This window comes from Periophthalmus magnuspinnatus, chromosome 11 (genome assembly GCF_009829125.3).
Source record: "Periophthalmus magnuspinnatus isolate fPerMag1 chromosome 11, fPerMag1.2.pri, whole genome shotgun sequence".
Lineage (NCBI taxonomy): Eukaryota > Metazoa > Chordata > Actinopteri > Gobiiformes > Gobiidae > Periophthalmus > Periophthalmus magnuspinnatus.
This window is the reverse complement of record NC_047136.2, coordinates 17977221-17997479: the sequence shown is the minus strand read 5'-3', so window position 1 is coordinate 17997479 and position 20259 is coordinate 17977221. Positions and strand designations below refer to the sequence as shown.

At 38.0% G+C, this 20259-nt stretch overlaps 1 protein-coding gene across 1 annotated transcript in view; it reads right to left on the bottom strand.

The window, feature by feature from the left end:
• Nucleotides 1–20259, bottom strand: part of thsd7aa (thrombospondin, type I, domain containing 7Aa) — a 187420-nt gene that overhangs the window by 14107 nt on the left and 153054 nt on the right. The window contains exons 18-24 of the mRNA XM_055225510.1: nt 18558–18699; nt 17870–17985; nt 17067–17184; nt 8612–8757; nt 7720–7894; nt 4285–4458; nt 3168–3263 (exon numbers count right to left, since the gene is read on the bottom strand). Of these exons, the coding sequence (XP_055081485.1) occupies nt 3168–3263; nt 4285–4458; nt 7720–7894; nt 8612–8757; nt 17067–17184; nt 17870–17985; nt 18558–18699 (967 nt within the window). The remainder of the gene's footprint in view (nt 1–3167; nt 3264–4284; nt 4459–7719; nt 7895–8611; nt 8758–17066; nt 17185–17869; nt 17986–18557; nt 18700–20259) is intronic.

The window sequence follows — 20259 nt, the reverse complement described above, 5'->3', positions numbered from 1 at the left end:
TTATTTTATCTTGCACTGTAAGATATAGATACAAGAATATGCAAAATATGGCATTTTGCACTATGTTAAAGTCATTATTTATTTTCTTCCCAATAGCTGGGATAAAACACATCTCCAGCAGACTTATGCATTACATTGGACACTATAGTAATTACCAGCGTTCTTTCCTTTGTGTACCTTAACCAAGCACTGAACACTAGTCTGCAATAAATCAATGGGCAGGACTTATGTGAACAGCACTGGGGGATTGGCGCTAGAGTTGCTTGGTAATCAGATTTAATGCTTTTTTTGGTCGTTTTTGCTGAGCACTACATTAATGGAGTGATGTCCATGAAAAGCTAATTGAATAAAGAAAGATATAAACTGCTAAATGCAATAAGGCTTGGGAAAATCAATTGTGAATTTTAAGGTGAGTCCACTACATTATGATGAAACTAAACCAGGATCCCCCCCAAGAATGGACCAAGGCTTGAACATAGGTCTGTCACAATAACACATTTTGAAGGACCAAATAAGGACAAGTGTAAATAGACTAATTGTATCTAATATAATATAATTTTGGTATATAACATACATTTTAGCCATATTTTTGTGTATTTATTTGTTATTTAAAACTAAAATTGCACTTATTAAAATAAATAAACATACAAATAAATGCATTCTCAGTCGCCTTTGTGTATCAGTCAAAGGTCTCAGTGCAGTTTAACTGGTCAGGTCGGGTCAGCAGACTGCCTTGAGGAGAGGAACAGCCCCCAGGACAAAAGTGTCCCTCTGTGTCTAGTAGCATCACAGCTAGTGTCCAGAATAAAATAATGTAGATAAAAATTTTTAAGTAAAGGATTTCATAACTCTCTAGAAAAATGGTAACAAGAGCAAATTAACAAAAATACGTTCAAATCAGTAAAAAAACAAAAACAAACTAATGTTTAATTAAAATGAAAATCAAGTAATTTAACTAATATAGATATACATTTTCCTAATGCAGTCAACCAAAATGACACCCAGCAACTGCATAGCAAAAAGAGAAAACATGTCTGCAAAAACAGGGTAATCTGTCAAAACCTCATGAATATTTATGAAACAGGGACTTTATGAATATTCACGAGGCACGTTGCTGGAGGGAAACACTTCCTCGAAGAAGCCAGTGCCGGCAGTTATAGAGGAACATGTGGAACTAGCAGACGGAGCGACATTCCGAAAAGCACCAATGGTTCTAAAATCACCAAACCCGGAAATATTAAAGTGCGCTGGAGGGCGGAACGCGACGTGAAACAGGAAGTCCGAACATGTGGCGAGGCATGGAGCAGGATCTGAGGGAGTAATGAGGCTGTTTTTATGACTGTGTGAGAAAGTAGTGCTAAAATGTAATTGTGTAAACAGAAGCTTAGTGGAATGTCGGGAGATATAGTATATGACACATTTTCAACAGTCACATCCAATCTGTTTTTGTATTGTTTTTACCACTTGGACTAAGTGAAAAATAAAAGTTAAAATTTGTACCCATACTGTAAAAGTCCCAGTTATTTTTTTCATGTATTAATTGTAGCATTTATTTTAATCTATACTTTAGGTTAAGTTATAAAAAATATGATTTTTCAAATATGGAGAAAAATATAATTTTACTTATTTTAACATGTATTTATAAAGGCCCAGCACCCATTTTTTCCCCCATATATTTGAGCAAAATGTATGTTGCCCCAATTCAGATGTATTATAAGCAGCTCTAAAGGTCAAAGTATATCCGCTGCAGGCTGGTTGTATCTAATTAAAAAGCATGTTATGATAATTGTCTGGTAATCAGGAAGTGTGAGTTAGCATGCTAGTTGTTGTTGGCTTAAATGTTAGGGCAAAACTCCATTCTAGTGTCTGAAACTTGTGAAAAGCGCTTATAAACTCATTGCGGTGAATAATTAGGAATGTCAGATGCTGCATGAGGTAAGTGAGGAGTAACTTTGGACTACCTGTACCTGTACTTGTACTCCTGATTGTGAAACTTTGGTGTACATCTAGACTTAAAGTTATGGATGAGTAATAATAGTAACTCTAAATATCCAGCTAAATGTTTCTAAGTATCTCCCATCCACCATAAGGCAATAAACCTACAGCCAGTTAGATTATAAATACAATTTGCTAATATTGTAAACACATAATTAGCGAAGGCCGGAGAATGTACAATTTACTTCTTCCCTCAGATTATAACAACAACATTTTACTCTTCAAAAAAAGAAAACATGTGTATTTTAGTTTGAGTGGTAGACAATGAAAAAGTGCTGATAGTAAACAAGGACGTCGTGTCTGAGAGCTTTCTGTTCTTTGATCAAAACCTGACTGTGTTTAAGAACGAAGGAGACTGTTGTTTGTTTTCTGCTCAGAGAAGAGAGGGAGGGAGAGTGAGAGGGGGAGGAAGGTGGCATGGAAACGGAGAGAAACAGACAAAAAGAGACAGAGTGAGATTAACAGACAGAAAGAAAGAAACAGCGACAAAGAGAGAGACAGACAGAAAGAAAAGGACAGTTAGATAGAGACTGCGGCAGAGAGAGAGAAAGGCAGGGAAAGATAGAGAGAGTGACAGGGAGAGACTGACAGAGAGAGAGAGAGACAATTAAGAGACAGAGGGAGACAAAGAGAGTGAGAGACTGATAGAAAGAGAGAGCTAGTTAGATAGAGAGAGACTGACACAGCAAGAGAGAGCGACAGAGAGAGAGACAGGGAAAGAGAGACAGAGACTGACAGAGAGAGAGAGAGAGAGAGAGAGAGAAAGCGAGAGAGACTGACACACCATGAGAAAAGAGAGAGACAGGAAAAGAGAGGAAGGAAGAGACTGACACTAAAAGAAAGAGAGACAGACAGACAGACAGAAAGTGACACCGTTAAAGAGAGAGACTGGCAAGAGAGAGAAGTACACATACAGATAGAGAAAGAGAGACTGGCACAGCGACAGAGAGACGGGGAAAGAGAGAGATTGAAAGACTGGCAGAGAGAGAAAGTCAAAGAAAGAGAGAGCAAGATACAGAGAGATGAATAGAAAGAGAGACAGAGAGAGAGAGAACGACAGGGAGAAAGACAAGCAACAAAAAGGCAGAGAGACTGACAGAGACATAGAGAGATATATACATATAAAGGGAGGGACACAAAGATAAAGAAAGAGTAGACTGAAGTTAACATACCGGTGACATTGAGTCCGTCGGAGCGTTCACACCACACCTGTCTGGAGGATCCTCTCCACGGCCCCGTCCTCCACTTGTACTCCAGACACTGTCCCTCTGTGGACAGTCACAGCAGGTCAGTCCTGAAGTCAACCTCTCTCTCTTTCATTAGCAATAAGTACAGCGTTCACAGGGATCTACATGTTTGAGGCCACATTTTATACAAAGGCTGCATGATCCTGGAAAATTTTGAGATATGGATGCTAAAAACGGTAATATTCGTATTTTTGTGATATTTTAATATATTTTTTGACTCGGTAAAGTCATAATGTAAAAAAATATAATATACATGCTGTAATGTACTAATGAAACTGTATAAAACTTAATTAATCTACTAATTTTGGACTTAATAAGGAAAATCATAAAACATCTGCTTTATTTAACATACAGTGCATTTTGTCAGATGAAGAACCTTGGTATTATTGCGATATATTGATGTGGGAATATAGATATTTTTGCAATTATATTTTTCATATATTTAAAAAGGCAAATAGTGGCAAAAAGAACTGATAAAAATCTAATAAGATAAGCACATAAAATAAGCACATGGTTATTTTTAGTTCTATCACTTGTTTTTTACTCTAAACCAAAACATTTAAGGGCACATTTCTGATGTGATGGCTGTAATATTGTCATTGGGTTAATAAAAAAAATTATAATAGATTTCCATTTTGTCAGTACCACCAACCTTATGTGTGATGTCAAATATTTTTGTATTTAAAGATGTTTCAGTAGGTTGAAATGGAAGAAGAACAACAACAAAGACAAACATGGAGGCACCCACGGAAACTATAATGAAATAATTACAGTTTTTAGATCACATCTGTTAGAAAAGAGCAAAGAAAATGAGGTGGGTGAAGTGTTACATTTGTTTTGCAGCTTGTTCTAGTGACAACAAGGTTTAGCTTCCACTGTGTCTCCATTGGTTAGCACGTGTACAGCTTTATTGCTAACAGTGCACATGTTCTGAGGAGACAAACAAATACAGTGGACAGACAGAAGCCTCCACATGTTTCCATATGCACCTCAAATGTGTAGGATAAATACGTTTTTAAGATGATTTAAGGCAGTGACTGACCTGTACATGGGCGTGCCTCGTGCTCCTGCTCCGGACACTGCAGCAGGTTCTCTGGGTCCTGGGCCACCACAGCCCTGGAGCGGACCTGCACAGAGCCAAAGCCCAGGTCATCCCCCCCCACACAGCTCAGCTGACAGGGGCTCCAGACTGTCCACTCTGTCAGGTAGCACTCTCCTGCAGGGGAGACAAAAAACATAATAACATTACTCTTATACAGCCCTTGGGGCAGAGTGACAAAAGTAAGGCTGCCAATTTGCACCATCGGCTCTTTGCCCACCACCAATCAATCACATAGAGCCAGTGTGGCTGAAGTTTCTTGCCTAAAGACACGATGACAGTTTGGACTTGGGCCCCTGCTGTCCCACTATAGCACCGGATAATCCCAGTGGTCTCCATTCCAAATACTCGCCACGCCAAACTTTGCTTAGCTTCTGAGCTCTGACATGATATAAGACACCAACATTAAGGTTAATTTGACCCATCCTTCAGTGCTGCTGGGGCATCTCCTCATGAGCACCACAGCACAGTGGACGGGGACCCATCTCTGTGACATCATTGCTAGGCTTAGTCAGGACTACCTTCACTGGAGGATTTTACCTATTGTGCATATTTTGGGTTAATGGGGGAATCTGGAGCGCCTGGAGGAAACTCACTCAGAGATGGAGAGAACATGCAAACTCCACACAGAATGGCCCGCAAGACCCAGGGATCGAACCGGTAACCTCCTTGCTATGAAGTATGAGTCCTAGCCACAAGCCCAGATGAAAATGTAACTCTATGGACAAGTAAAGGACCAGAGAAAGGTCTATAACAATCACTAAAATCATTCCATCCTTTGAGTCAAAAATGTCAATATATTTTCATACCACTTTGACATACAACTAAAATCTGTTAAAAGTAACCTGGGCTGAAGGGACAGGTATGGGTAATATAGGAATACACGATACTAAAGCAAAGTGTGTACTGCATTTGAGCATAAAAAGTAGCCATGTTCTGTGTACATTTTGATCAGTATACATAATCTTGACACCAAAACACAGTCCATTTTACTTTTCTATACTCTGCAGTTTGTCGTTCTTATTCTCCTTGAGTATCTGTTGAAATGTCAGCCTCTCCTCTGCTCCTACCCTCTCTCCTCTCCTCTCCTCCTCTCTCTGCTGGGGGATTGTGTGAATGCACTGGGTCAATAACACACTCAGGAGAAATCTCAATGAAAGATCCATTTTTCACAGCCCCTCTCCAGCCCCGAGCACGAGAACCTGCGCACACGACAGCCGCTAACTGGGTCAGCGTCCTGTTAGCCTTACTGTGAATACATGCCCAGTATTTAATTATTAAGACACTTCTATAAGCAAATAGAACACCAGTGGGTGTACTATGCAAGGAAAAAAAAAAGTTTATTTCATGATTTGACAGAAAAAACATGTCCTCAACTTTCCCATGTGCTCGTGAAATTGACTTGAGAATAGAATCCAATTTTATGTGCTAAAATGTAAAATCATAAATCATAATTGTGTGCCACGAGCTGCGTCTTGAGGGACATTTTTTATGATTCTAATTTTATCTATTCAGGAGTTTAAATGTGTATAACTTTTCACATTTATCTCCATGGAGGAAAGCAGGTGACATCACAAGGTTAAGTTACACGTTGGATCTGCGGAGAGGTGTTCGCAGTAAGTTTTGATAACTTTAACGGCATACTGTGGAACATTCTAGACAACGCAATATCTCTATAAGAAAGGGAAATACATGTAACCAGAAAAATTACGTAGTACAACTTTTAACTGTCTTCTAAAAGGGTTTCTGTAGTTACCTGTGTTTCTTTTTCTTTTTTCTTTTTTTTAATGGGGTATTAACTGCTAACATGTAACACATTTAGATCAACATGTTTCAGTTTATTGTTTTCAAAATGCTATATTTGAAAACAACATAATCACATTTTGAGTCTCCTTTGCTCCTCCCACTAAGTTACTCCCCCTTCAGAGCACTATTACACCACAATCAGCGTCCATCCCACTAATGAAACTACTACACATGGCTAGACCTGTCATAATAATTACTATATTGACTTATCGCTCAATATATGATAAATGGGAGAATATTTTCTAGGGTCAATATTTATCGTGTGCACGTTTTTTTGAACAACTGAGAAATGTTTTGTTATTTTTTGGCCATATGATAAGATTTGAGGCCTAGAAGGTTGAATGTACAACTTCTACGACTCATTACAGATACAAACTGAGAACTAAAGTAGTGTTTCTTTCTGCAATTTATTTATTTATAGCAGCTCATGATTTTTCACAATATTGTAGATTTAGTATAGTGGTATAAATCTGCTCTTGGGTTATTATGTCAGAGGCAGAAATTAGTTTTAATATTATCGTTTGTCACCTATAATTTCTTTAGATATATATCATACTTCAATTTTTTTTTTTCATGACAGGCCTACACATCACAGGTTTACTAAATTGCTCTGTACAGTTTCATATCAGGCTTTTGTATATTTATGTAGAATTGTCATGTGGACTGAGACTTGAACAGAATCTTACAGCTTATGGTAAGGTGGGTTAGTATATCGCCCAGGAGAAAGCTCTAAAATCCTCCAAGGAAACGTCATAACTTGGTAGAAAGCTAAAAGAAAAAAAAGATTTTGCATAATAAACCCTCTTTATTTATCAGGGTCAATGCACAGACTAATTTTGACCTGCACAAAGAGGCTAAATTGCTAATTTCCACCTGCCAGGAGATACTACAGACCCACATAAAACAAAACAAAAAAAAGGTTTTGGACTTGCAATACATAATTTCTGGGTCAGGTGTAAAGATGTGCAAAATTAGGTCACTTACAGATATACAGTATAATATTACACATCAAAGGCTTTAGTGTATTCAATAACTATCTGAATGAACTTAACAATGCACCACTCTAGAGACCTAAAACAAAAAAAATACAACACTCTTAAATAGGCCTCATTAGCAGACTTCTAAATAATGGATATATTTGGAGCTTTTCCGAGAACGTCAACTACAACTGTTCCATCACTGCCATTAAGTTTTTTTTTGCCTTTCTCTAATCATTTTGCAAGTCCACATCCAATGTCCCAAATAAGTTGTGGACCTAGAAAACACAGCGAGGAGTCTGAATCCATCTGAATAAGTAGCTGCCTGCTAACTTAGTAGATCATTAGATGGACTTTTATGAGCTTTTCAGCATGTCTGTGTACCGAAAAAAAACCCAAAAAAACAAAAACTGAAATAAGACTCTGAAGAGGCAGAAAGTCAATGAACCTGTTTCTATTATTAAGCTCTTTTAGATCAATAGTACTGTTTGGAATGAAATACACACGTTTTAGTAAGTTTAATACTAAATCTCCTTGTCAAAGCCTGATCTCAAAAGTAAAACGGGTAGTATCTGGACAGGGGACAGAACAGTACCTGGACAGGGGACAGTACAGGTCTCCTCCAGGGTGACATTGGCGTCTCCGTCAACAGCAAAGTCCACGTCCCCGCACAGCTCGTCCTCCACCAGGCTGAGTTCCTGCTGTCCCGATCCATCCGAGACAAAGCACGACACGTTACGGAAGCGCAGGCCCTCTCCGCAAACTGCCCCCTGGAGGACACAGAGAGCAAATGTTTGAAGGACCACCACATTTCTTTTTTAGACAAATAGACTTAAATAAAAGCATGTTTTCTTTTGTTTTTGTTTTTCATTTGGGGTGTTTGTATCATGCAACACACGTCCTTACTGTGGGCGTGCTTGCATCTCCACAAACCTGACTGTTATTTGGCCTCCACCTGCTTGTCTCCATGGAAATGCTATTCCTTAGGCTATAATATTCCACAGTATATAGCAAAAAAAACAACATCTTTCGCCATAAAATATGTTCCACAATGGTTTTAATGGAATCTAGCAGGTGATGTGCCACATCTATAAAGCCACGCAATGTTGCTTTAAGTACAACTTTGTTTGTGTCTTAATTAAGGTTTAAAGTCAGTGACAACCAGTCTCCTGACAGCACATTTGAGACCAGATTTGAATCATTAAGCCTCTAGTCCAAGAGCAGACGAGCCAGTGTTGTCTCAAAGTACACAAACATTATTATTGTACACTGCACCAAACCTTCTCACCAAGTCTGTGAGCACTTTTAATTGGCCTTTTACGTGGCATCTTTTTAATAAACCTTTTTTAATTGTCTTCTGTGTTACTCACCTAGGGACTACAAATATAAATGAGTATACATAAAATGTACAAATATGAATTATTTTAGTTTTCCACAGTAAAAAACACCATTCTGTTCCCATGCAGATGATATGCTGCAGTACTGACCTCGGCCTTGCACTGGGACCAGGCGCTGTACCTCCAACTGTAGCAGGGCTTCACGGGACAGGGCTTCCATTGCTCCATCTGAGAGGGGCACGGCCGACCGTCACCCTGGGGTGCCTGGACTACAGTACGTCTCCTCCACAGCTTTCCTGCAGAAACAACATCGAACACATTGGGGTTGTCAAAAGCATTGGAAATTAGATACTACACTGAACAAGTAGTGATACTAAAAGAAAAGAAAAGAAAAAAAAACTCTGTCAACTGGACAAAAGTTTTAGAGTGAAGACGTTTCGCTGCTCATCCAAGTCACTTCGTCAGTTCTGGTCAAATTCCTGCTGAACTCTGCCTTATATCTGTCTGAAGAATAGAGCTGACTACACTGAAACTACCACATCTGTTTGTTTAGAGTTTTTGTTTGTTAGCTCGGTCTATTGAAGTACAGTTAAGTGTGAACTGTGCCTGAGTCACATTTGCATAATCGTTCAGGTCCCTAATGGCTGCTCTCACACCTATTAGCATACTGGCTAGCCCTATTGTTTTCCTTGTTTTAATTTAGGTCTAAGGATGGAGTTATAAATAAGAGATAAATGCTGTTTAAGCCCCCCATTCTGGTTCAAAGATGAATTGTCAACAAAAATTGCCTCTATAACTCTCCTCTTAACCCATTTCTTTTCTTTGGCTAAGATCTGTACCTCACTATCTTCAGTTCTGACCCGTACTGAAGAAGTGACTTGGATGAGCAGCAAAACGTCTTTACTCTTAAACTTTTTGTCCAGTTGACTGAATTGAATTGTTCTTTTGTTCATACCTGCACGAATTACACAGACAATTATCTTGAGCTTTATCAAAACTAGTGTAAGACCACATTGTGACATAAAGAAAGTACCATTTATTTACTATTTTTTAGGTTAAAAACTACAGTATTGTCAAAAAAAACCAAAAACGAGCATTTTATTATTGCGCTACAGAAATTGGTATTGAGTATTGAGCATATTCATTGTAAATTAGTTTGAAATTTTAGTATCGTGACACTATAACACATGCAGAATTATTACAGTAACATGGCAGTAATAAAGTCAAATATAATGCGGTTCAGTGCAATTTTGTTATCCCAGGTCCATATTTGAAATGCTTCCAACATGTGTAACATTACAGAAGAAACAACACAGAAACAGACCATTTCTTCAATGTAAATAGGTTTATATTAGGCTATAATCAATGAATTCATCGGGTGTGGTGATCCTGGTTTGGTCAGGTCCTGTTCTAGTCCCAGTTTAGTCCCAGTTTAATGCAGTTTGTGTACAAGTGTGAGCACAGCCTTAAGCTTTTCTGCATACGGGGAAATACATTCTCCTTTTCAATACTACATTTAAATTCGAGGCTTGCGGCAAGTGATATAGTGATTTTTTAAAGTTTGTATTATTTATTTATTTCTCTTTACAAAATCCCACACGGATCCCTGTTAAATGTATTATTCACGAGTAAAGGATCTACTGCGGAGGAGAGCGGAGTTTGTAATAAATCTATGAAATGAACAATAGTCTGCCACGGTCCTTCACAAATCAATAAGGCTCATATTAAAAACATAGCAGTCATTAATAAGATCATGTAAAACAACAGCAGTATAAAATAACATTATGCCCAACGGTGTATGTTTCCAACCATCGTAATATGAGCTCATGTTAAACGACACTATTCATAAGATACATAACATACACATCTATTTTAGTATTCATTACAAAACCTCACCAGTGTTCACCTGTCAGCTCAAGGTTAACATCTTAGACTGATTGTGAAATACATTTGGGAGGAAAAAGTGCACATTACATAAATAACTATGTGTCGTTTTGTGAAAATAACCAAATTCCAGCAGTAGATGTGTCACTATAAAACTTTAAAGAGGGGATATTTTACTTAGATGGGGTATACATAACATATTTAAATCAACATGTTACCTTTTATGTTTGGATAATGTTATATCCGCTGAAAATAAAGTATTAACATGGTTTTTAGGTTTCACTTTCATTTTTGCCGCTCTTGAATTGCCCTTCAGAGCGTCATCACAACACAATCAGCGTCCATCCCGCTAATGAATCTACTGCGCATCACATCAGGTTTGTCAAGTCGTTGTGCACATCTATGAAGAATACCCATAGAAGTCAAATACCCCGCTTTAAATGATTCTCTCACACTCCCTCCACCTGAATATGCATAATTGCTCATAATTGTTTATTGTTCTATGATAAACTGCAGTATTATGTGATGCAGGAGGAGGTGCTCTGTAACAGATTCAGTGCATTTGTACAAACAGCCCGGGGGCAGGCACATGGGAAAACTCTCAATTAGCTAAATCTCCATAGACCACGTGTGCTTTCAGACAACAAAGAAACCAGACACACATATCAGCAATCATTTAACATATGCACACTCTATAGTTTGGCTTCATATTCAGCACTTTTGACATTAAAGCAGAGGTGCGTAGTCCTTAGTTACTTTTATTTGAGTTACTTCCTACTTGAGTAAGTCTTCAAGTGACAAAAGCTTTACTTTGACAACATGAAATCATTTGAACATTTTGTGTTTCTTGCATCGCTCCTTCAGATATTACTTAGTTTGTCTCATTTTGGTGTCTATCCTTTGAAAATACCAGATTACATCCAATATGTAATGTTTTGTCCTTCTAATTACATGTAAATTAAAATTATAACTCAAAAGTTACATCTTTAGGTTACTCTTTAGGTTACTATTACTTGAGTAGTACTTCCCAAATACTTTTTTACTCGAGAAATTCTTGGACCACTGCTTTGTATTTCAACTTGAGTAATATTATTCTGAAGTAATGTTGAAAATTCCAATATATGAAAATGCTAATATTTTCATTGTCATATTAAAGATGTATTGTGTAACTTTTCTGGTTTCTGGGACAATGTGCAAAGTTAAAGTGGAACTAATCACTAAATCCACTTTTTTGCTACTAAACTATATAACTGGTGTTTTAATAGCATCGTCTACTTTCATTTTTTTGGCAGCTTTAGTGCAAAATAGATACATTTGCAGCTTTCTGATAAAATAAATAAAATAAAATAAAAAAAAGCCTAAATCTAAGTTTGTGCTGATTTCAGTGGCCTCGGCTATTCCAAGTAGTTGGTGATATCACACATGACTGCACCGTTTACAGCCAGGTTTTTCTGATTACAAAAACCTGGCTGCAAGGGCGGAGTTTGAAGTGTGGGTACCTGTTAGTCCAATCACACTGTTCCTTATACCTCCAGACCCCGCCCCTCCTCCTCTCTCACTCCCTTCTCCAGGCATTGCCCAATTTATCAGCTTCATTTGAACAACTTTATGATTTTAAGGTTTTTACAGACTGACTGCGTACTCATTTAAAAGTCATTTTAAACAAATTAGATTTCATCTCGACCTTTCTTTCCCAAAACTCCACTTTACCGCTGCCATATAGATCGATGCCAAACTATCTGCACTTATGTCATGACAGTCTGTACATCCATTCTGCAACATTTCCACAACTGTAAATAATGCAAGCACGGCAGCACTTTCGCCCCGAGCTCCAAAACCAGACCTAATTCCCACTATAGTAAGATATAACTGTAAAAAAAAATAAAAATCCCAACAAAGAATCCAACCACGCTCAACTCTTAACACAGTACACTCATAAACAATTAGCACAATATTGATTCCAGTGAAGGTGTATGGAGTTTAAAAACACAGTGGAGCACTTCCTGTCAGGTGAACCAGAGCCTTAATATGCAGGGTTTGTGCGTTGATGCGTGAAAGAAACAAAACACAACTCCAGTATGTTTGTGATGAGGAAACAACATTATAACAACATAATGTGGGCCCTTTAATGCAACAGCCATTTGGGAGACTAACTAAATATATGTTTCTACACACAGCAGCCAGTGCACACCACCACACGCTGCAGAGTCCCTTGGCATTATCTCCCCACAGAGCATCTTCTCCAACTGCCAGTTCATCTTGCAGCTAACCGGGCACAGAGTACCCAAGGGCCCCCAGTGATCCTTCATGCTACACGGAACAATTGGTCCCAAGCAACCGGCGCAAACGCAACCTCTGGGGTCTCCTTACTGCTAATGCTATGCTAGCTAAGTGCATGTGAGCAAATATTGTTGAATAGAAGATGTGTTCAACTAATTAGCGTTTTTGTATGTTATTGTATGGTTTTCATGCTTTACGGAGGTGCTTAAATGGTGGGATTAGCTAGTTGCATAGCTCATTAAGTTTAAGCATTTACTCCTGAAAAGCCTTTATTTCACATTATTCATACAACTATCGGGCCTGTTCGTCTTGATATTTATTGTACCATAACTTGCATGCATTCTCAAGTGTAGCAGTTGGCTAATTGTCGGCTGCTAGCATTGCTGTTGGGAAGCTGCGTAGTCCAAGCTATTTTGAGGACTAAATGATCAAAATGAGTCTGGTAATGGTGTACAGACTTTAAAAACCCAGAGGAGCACTTTTGGAACACCACCGGATGACATCAGGAGGTGCGGGATAGGGCTGGACAATCTGCTGATCTGATCCTGTAACAATATGCTTAAAATCGGGAATCAGTACTTCTACTACTTCCACCCACTCCTCCTATTGGTCATGTTTTGATTGAGTGACAGGTGGATTTAACCAATCACAGTTAAGCGTGAGGAGTTTACTTAAATAGCAGTTAAAAAGGTATTTACTTGATGAATCACGTAAACAAGTCATGGAATTGTGATATTGGCTCTAAATTGTGATATTGAAATGAGCCAACCCTCGTGCAGATGTTTTGACCTCTGTCTTAGGACAAAAGTGAATACCAGCACTAGCAATTATTATTTACTGTTCACTTTAACCACAACCTCATCAATTTCAACATTTCAAATGATAAAAGACCTCAGAATAGAAGGTGATTCAGAGTTAAATAACAGGACTTTTGAGAGTACATGTAATTGGGGGGTGACTAATATCACCACACTTTATGCAACACGGGTTTGAAAGTGTCCATTGCAGTACACCATTATTTTATCTTATTTTCTCCAGCTTTGTACATGCAGTAGTTTGTATAATATTTACTTTAGGCTATGTCCTTTTTAAGATAAGATAAGATAAGATAAGATATGATATGCCTTTTAGTCCCACAGTGGGGAAATTCCAGATTCCAATTTTTATGTGTTTTTATACATTTAATTTCTTTGGCAAGTCTTCAAGTCTAGCTTTCATTTATCCATACATAATTCATGAACTTAGAGCAGTAACAAAAAATCTTTATTCCTATCGGAGAAATATAACAGTGTATATTCGTACGTGTGAGTTCAGAGAGTTGTTAGCGGTTATCAAGCAGATGTGTGAGCAGCTTCCTATTTACACTTTGGATTCACACAAAGTCTCAGTGCAACACAACAGTGGGTGGGCACGTTTGGTTATAGATAGATAGATACTTTATTGAATCTGAAGGAAATTCAAAGTTCAGCAGCAGCATAGAAAAGATATTTAACGTTAACAGTCCATCCTCTGGTGCTCATCAGCTGTAGGGATGCACCAGACGTTTTTGCACAGAACCAGATCAACAGTTACTTATAAAACTTATAAAACATGGAATACAAAATCAAAACCCTAAACCCTTAAAATCTCATAATACCGGACATTTGTAGAGCCACACTACGTCTTGCCCCATTCATACAGCAACAGTAGTTATTTCTCCTGTCATGCTTCGCCTGTGTCCCTGCAGGTGTTCAGACCCGGGGAGAGGATGGCACAGAGGCATGCTGGGAAATTCATATCTGTGCCAGCTGTCACTTTGTATGCCTGGCTCCGCTACACACAATACCGATATTATCTACTATCTATTCGCACAGGTTGCTTCTAGCTACATTCATACACTTGAAATCCCACTCATGGCTTATTCTTGGCTCGGGAACTAAAGTAACGTCCTCAGGGGAAGAAGAATGCTTAAACAAGCTTGCGGTCTACCTGTAAGAACATATCTAGCTAGCCTGGGGGACAGATTAGGTTTATCACAATAGCTTAAGCCTGTACTGGTTTACTATCATTGCTTTGCTCTTGGCCAGGAGTTGGTTCTCAAGGACTACTGCTAGCTTAGCCCTCCCCAGGCACCATAGCACGTTACAGTAATGGCCTGACCAATCAATGAACTGATCCTGTGGTATTACCCTGTACTTCAGATGGTTTTAGAGGCCGTAGTGCCGTACTTTCTCACGCGGTTGAACACCAAAGAACAAAAAAAAACCCTCTGAGTGTCCATTATTGGTGTTGTTGGCAGGATAAGAGGGAGGTACTACAATTCAAAGGAGTATTAACTGCTAACACATAACATATTTAGATCATGATGTTACCTTTAATTGTTTTGAAAATGCTATATTTGCCTAATGTTTTTGTGTATCTATGGAGAATTGTCGTGTGGGGGCATGGATGACGTAGGCTGGTGGGCTGAGCACTGGACAGAATTTTACAGCCAACCAATCAAATAATCCCCAGGAGAGCTTTCTAAAATACTCAAACATGCATGGATGACATCTGAAACCTCTTCAGGCATGTTTTTGATGAGGGGACAACGTTATAACGAGGTAGAAAGCTCCAAAATATCGATAGCTTCACTTTAAGTACATAGACAGCAGATGAGAACTGCTGACCTGTACTCTCCGGTATCAAAGTCACGCGCAGAGTGAAGGAGAAGTGAAAGAACAATGCGCTGAGAGGAAATCAATATTTGTACCAAGTGGATATGGGATGGCAAACACGATTGTGTAACTGGAGGAGCCCCGTTAAAACGAAAACTAACACACTTCTCTATTGACTTCCCTATAGTGGCTATTGATTTTAAGACATTTATTTGGAAATAACATGAAACATTCAAATATCTCATTGTATGATTCTTTTTTTTTACAAGGGTTTTATGTCAGATGCCCTTCCTCAAGCAACTAACCATATGGAAATGGAGTAGACGATGTGGGTTTAGTGTTTTGGACACAATGAAATGTACTTGGACTTTGAACCAGCTTCTCAACCCATTAAAACAATATAAAGGCATTCTCTCTTTGCAGTCTGGATTATACAAACACATTACTAATTTAATAATTTCAGATTTTTTGAGCACTTTAAGACACATTATAATGTTGTTACCTCATCAAAAACAACCCTGGAGTTGTGTTTTCTTTCATTCATGCATGTTTGGGTAATGCTGCATTATTTTATGTTTAAATGTCCCATGTTCAAAATGCTCTGTTTCACCTTTTGATGTCATGAGGTGGTAGTTTTCAAGTTAACAGTTACTTTTACCTTAAATTAATTAGAGATTGGCAATTCAAGGGCTGAAATTATCCAAATGATTCTAGTGAAGATATATGGAGAAAACACAGTGGAGAACTTCCTGTATCACCACATGACATCACAAGGTGGAACAAAAAAATAATTGCTCACAAGTTGCAATCCTACTAGCGTGTCTTACTGCCACAGCCAAATTACTAAAGCTATTCAAAGCAATAAATATCTCCATGGGGAAAAAAAAAAAAAATATGCAGCATAAACCTCACCAGGAAAGTTCCATAGTGCCCCTTTAATATATTACTGCTTTTGGCTGTGTTTTAACATCACTGAAAATATTGGCAGTGGTTGTAGGAGCTTTTTGAACATGTTTTCGTGCTAGTTTTCCCAGCTTGTACACGGATTACAGTGAAGATGAAACAACAGAGGGTTGGGAGGCTGTCATCCCACTCAGCAGTGCACACAAGCTGCCTTCGATATGAGCTCTGCAGCAGACAAACTTCCAGCCGGTAAAACTCCATTGAATTTTCCGACGCCAGGATCTGATTTTGTGAGAGGATCAATGATGGCAGCTGTCCCGGAACGAGACAACATGGTGTGTTAATGCTAGTTAAATGTCCTATTTGAATTAGTCAGGCGTGTTAAAAGTAGAGTACTTAACTTTCTGGAGGTGGCACATTATCTGTATGAAATTTAAAACCATCCTTCAGAAAAGTCCCCATGGAGCCAAAGGAACAACATTTCCATGGAGACGCAAGTTTTTCACATAAACTACATATATATATATATATATATATATATATATATATATATATATATATATATATATATATATGTATATAACGGAGAATACTGATGCCGTGTGGTAATACAGGAAGCGCTTCATTGTGTTTTTAAACCCCATACACCTTCACCAGAATCATCTGGATGATTTCAGGAATAAAATTGCCAAACTCTACTAAAACTAAAGGTAACTGTTCTTTTGAAATCTACCGTCATCACAAGGTGGAACTGAGCATTTTGAACTCTGCTCTGGAGAAGAAGAAGGCCTAAATATGTGTAATCAATGAAACAAAAAAACAATAGTAGGTACGCATTTGGTAGAACATGGCTGAAAGTAAAACAGTTTAGCAAAATGTAAGATTATTAAGTGCAAATGTACCGGCGAGTCCACATGTGTGTGTGCACTGGGACCAGAGGGACCACTCGGACAGCTGGCAGTTCACGGGACACTCCACCACACATGAAGCATTCATGGACCACTTCCTCTCCAAACCCAACTGCAAGACAAGACATTTTAATACTTAACAATTCTCTGCTTTGTCGTTCTACTTTTTAAATGTATTTATTTTTCATTTTTGTCTTTGAATGCATAAATAAAACATAGAATACGTAATATGGATTATATAACTGGACTGAAAAATGTAATGCAATAAAATAATGATTTGAATAGAATATTGAAAACCCTGCAGTTATTTATGTTTTTTTCTGTCAAAGTGAAATACAAAAATCTCTCTGAAGTTCAATTGAACTAAACAATAACAGTTGAGCTACCAAATAATATATAAAGTGCCTTTATTGATGATTGCCCCAGCATAGACTCAGAATAAGTCTGCTGTGTACTGTGTTCATCCAATTAGAAAAAGTTTTATTGTACGGTAATCAGGAAGTGCACGTTAGCATGCTAGTTGTTGTTAGCTTTACCGTAACAGCAAAACTCCACTCTGACAGTCTCTGAAAGTTGTGAAAAGCTTATGAACACATCACGGTGAATAATAATAATGTTCAGAATGCATAAGATAAACAAGGAATAACTTTGGACCACTGCAAACGTTTTGAAATGAAGTAGTTCTGTTCAGTAATAATCAGATACAGCATCTGTAGATTTCTCATTTCAAATTAAAAATGTACTCGCAGCCGGACATAAATATCGATATGTCACAAGAATATGTTTTTTTGAAGTACCTCTTTGCAGAAGTTGAGGTCCACAGACTTGCCGTCGCTCCGCACACAGTCCAACATCCTGGTTTTGATTCCATTCCCGCACACGGCCCGGTCACTCAGCTGGCAGGTGCTCCAGTCTGCAGCACAGAGGAAGTTATGGTCAGGTTTTGGTACACCTTTTTGTCCATAATGGAAAATCTTGAGCCAGAATTATGGTAAGGACTATACCCGGGTGGACGCTTGGCCCATTGTGCGCACTGAGAACCTCTTATATAACATACACTGACCTTAGGTTATTTTGTCTGCAGCGAGATTTATATCTGAGATTGAAAAGTTGCTGTTAAAATGGAGCGAAATCAAGAAGAAAATATAACTTTTTTTTAAGAAGTCCAAAAAATGTAAAAGCTGGTCAATGGTTAAGTTTCAGGTTCACAAACAGACTGAAGACAGGATATCTTGGTGTTTTATTATTATTATTTTTTTATTTACCTATGTATCATATTATCTGTATAACGGTATTTGTTTTTTGTTTGTTTTGTTTTTTAAATTATTTTACTTGCACTTTTGACAGCTTAAGTTGTATTTAAATGTGCTATACAGTATACATAAAATTGAACTGAATGTGTGATTGAACAATACAGCAGCTTTTAATGCTTCTTGAATCATGTTGATAGACCCTCCAATAAGAAAAAAAATATAGTTCTCCTACCTGTGATGTTGTAGGAGTAGTGGAAGCAGTTGGCGTTGAGTTTGCAGGGCTCTGTCTCTGTGGTAGGGGGGCACTGTTTATCCTCTCCAGGCTGACGCAAAGGGTACGCACTTCTCTGCCTCGTGCTGTTACTGTTACAAGGCTGAAAATAAAGAGTAATATGTTGTTTATTCATACCATAAATATTTTAAAGGTCCTGTACTATATAATTGGGCTTTAATCCATGTTAAAATGCTGTTATCTTATAAAAAAAAAAAAAAAAACATATCTGGAGTTGTTTTGTTTCATTCATACATGTCTGAGTAACACTTTATTATTAGTCTGTTTACATCTCCAAAGCTCAAAATGCTCTGTGTCATCTAGTGATGTCATGTAGTGGTAGTTTTCAAGTTAACAGCAAACTTTTACCTTATGTTCAGTAAAGATTGGCAATTCCAGGGCTGAAATTATCCACATGATTCTAGTGAAGGTGTGTGGAGTTTAAAAACACAGTGGAGCACTTCCTGTATTACCACATGACATCACAAGGTTAATGTCATGCCTAAATATGTAGTGTGTGTATGAATGAAACAAAACACAATTCCAGGTATGTTTTTGATGAAGAAACAACATTAAAACATAGATAAGAAAATGGTGACATATTGGTCCTTTAAACAATGAACACGTTTTTTATGCACCACAATACACTCGACTCAAATAAAAAGGATGATGTAGCTCTTGATATGAAAACATAAAACTAGCCTGGACTGAGATTCAGAGCTTTTAAATACACAGAACGCAATGGTAATAGTCAATAACTAAGTCAACTACAATAGCAATAACAACACCACTGCTACATTTTAATACATACAATCATTTTGGCACAGTACGCTCAGATAAAAAGCAAATGCCTTCAAGCCATCTGTTCACAAAGGCTAAACAGAGCCAGGATAAATTTGGACTCAATTAAAGGAACTTTATGCAAGATGTGGATTTGAAATTTCATAAACATGACCTGTGCCCCCAGATATGAAATAAACATGTTCAAATCAAATATAGCTTTTACTGAGTACAACTGCAATGCTGATTTAGTCTTAAATACAAAAACACAATGCGCCTTTTATTTATGAGTTTTGATTCTTCAAACAGCTATGCAATCAGAAAGAGGAATGAGCCTCACACGAGTCTCTCTTGGTTTGCCAGTTTCAGTCATGAAATCCAGTTGGTTTAAACCTAATAAGCCTCTCTCTGAGATTAATTGTCTCGACCTAAACCCCAGCACCTGCAGATAATCATTAATCAGTGCTAGTGCAGCCTCTGCAGCTCAGGGAGTGAATTCTGGAGGTTCTGAGCTTGCAAGTTCTGTAGTATCTTTTTTTAAGTCCGTGAGCCACATTTTCCACCTTCAAGACACTCAAAGCGCTTTACATCAAGGAACTACTCACCCATTCACACACATATTGAGAGTACAGTTACACCAGTACACACACCGCCAACCTGTGGGTCAGTGGACTGAACCGCTCAACCAATGACGTTTATGTTTAACCTTCTGAGTAGAGGATCTGGCACTCAACCAACTGAGCTACTGTTCTTTTTCATTTAAATCACACCACAGCTTCATTGTATAATTCATTTAGAGTTGGGCAGCACTTAACATTTTTAACTGTGATCAATTGCATGCTTAAATTGTGATTAATCCAATTTTGGGCACAGAGGTCAAAAA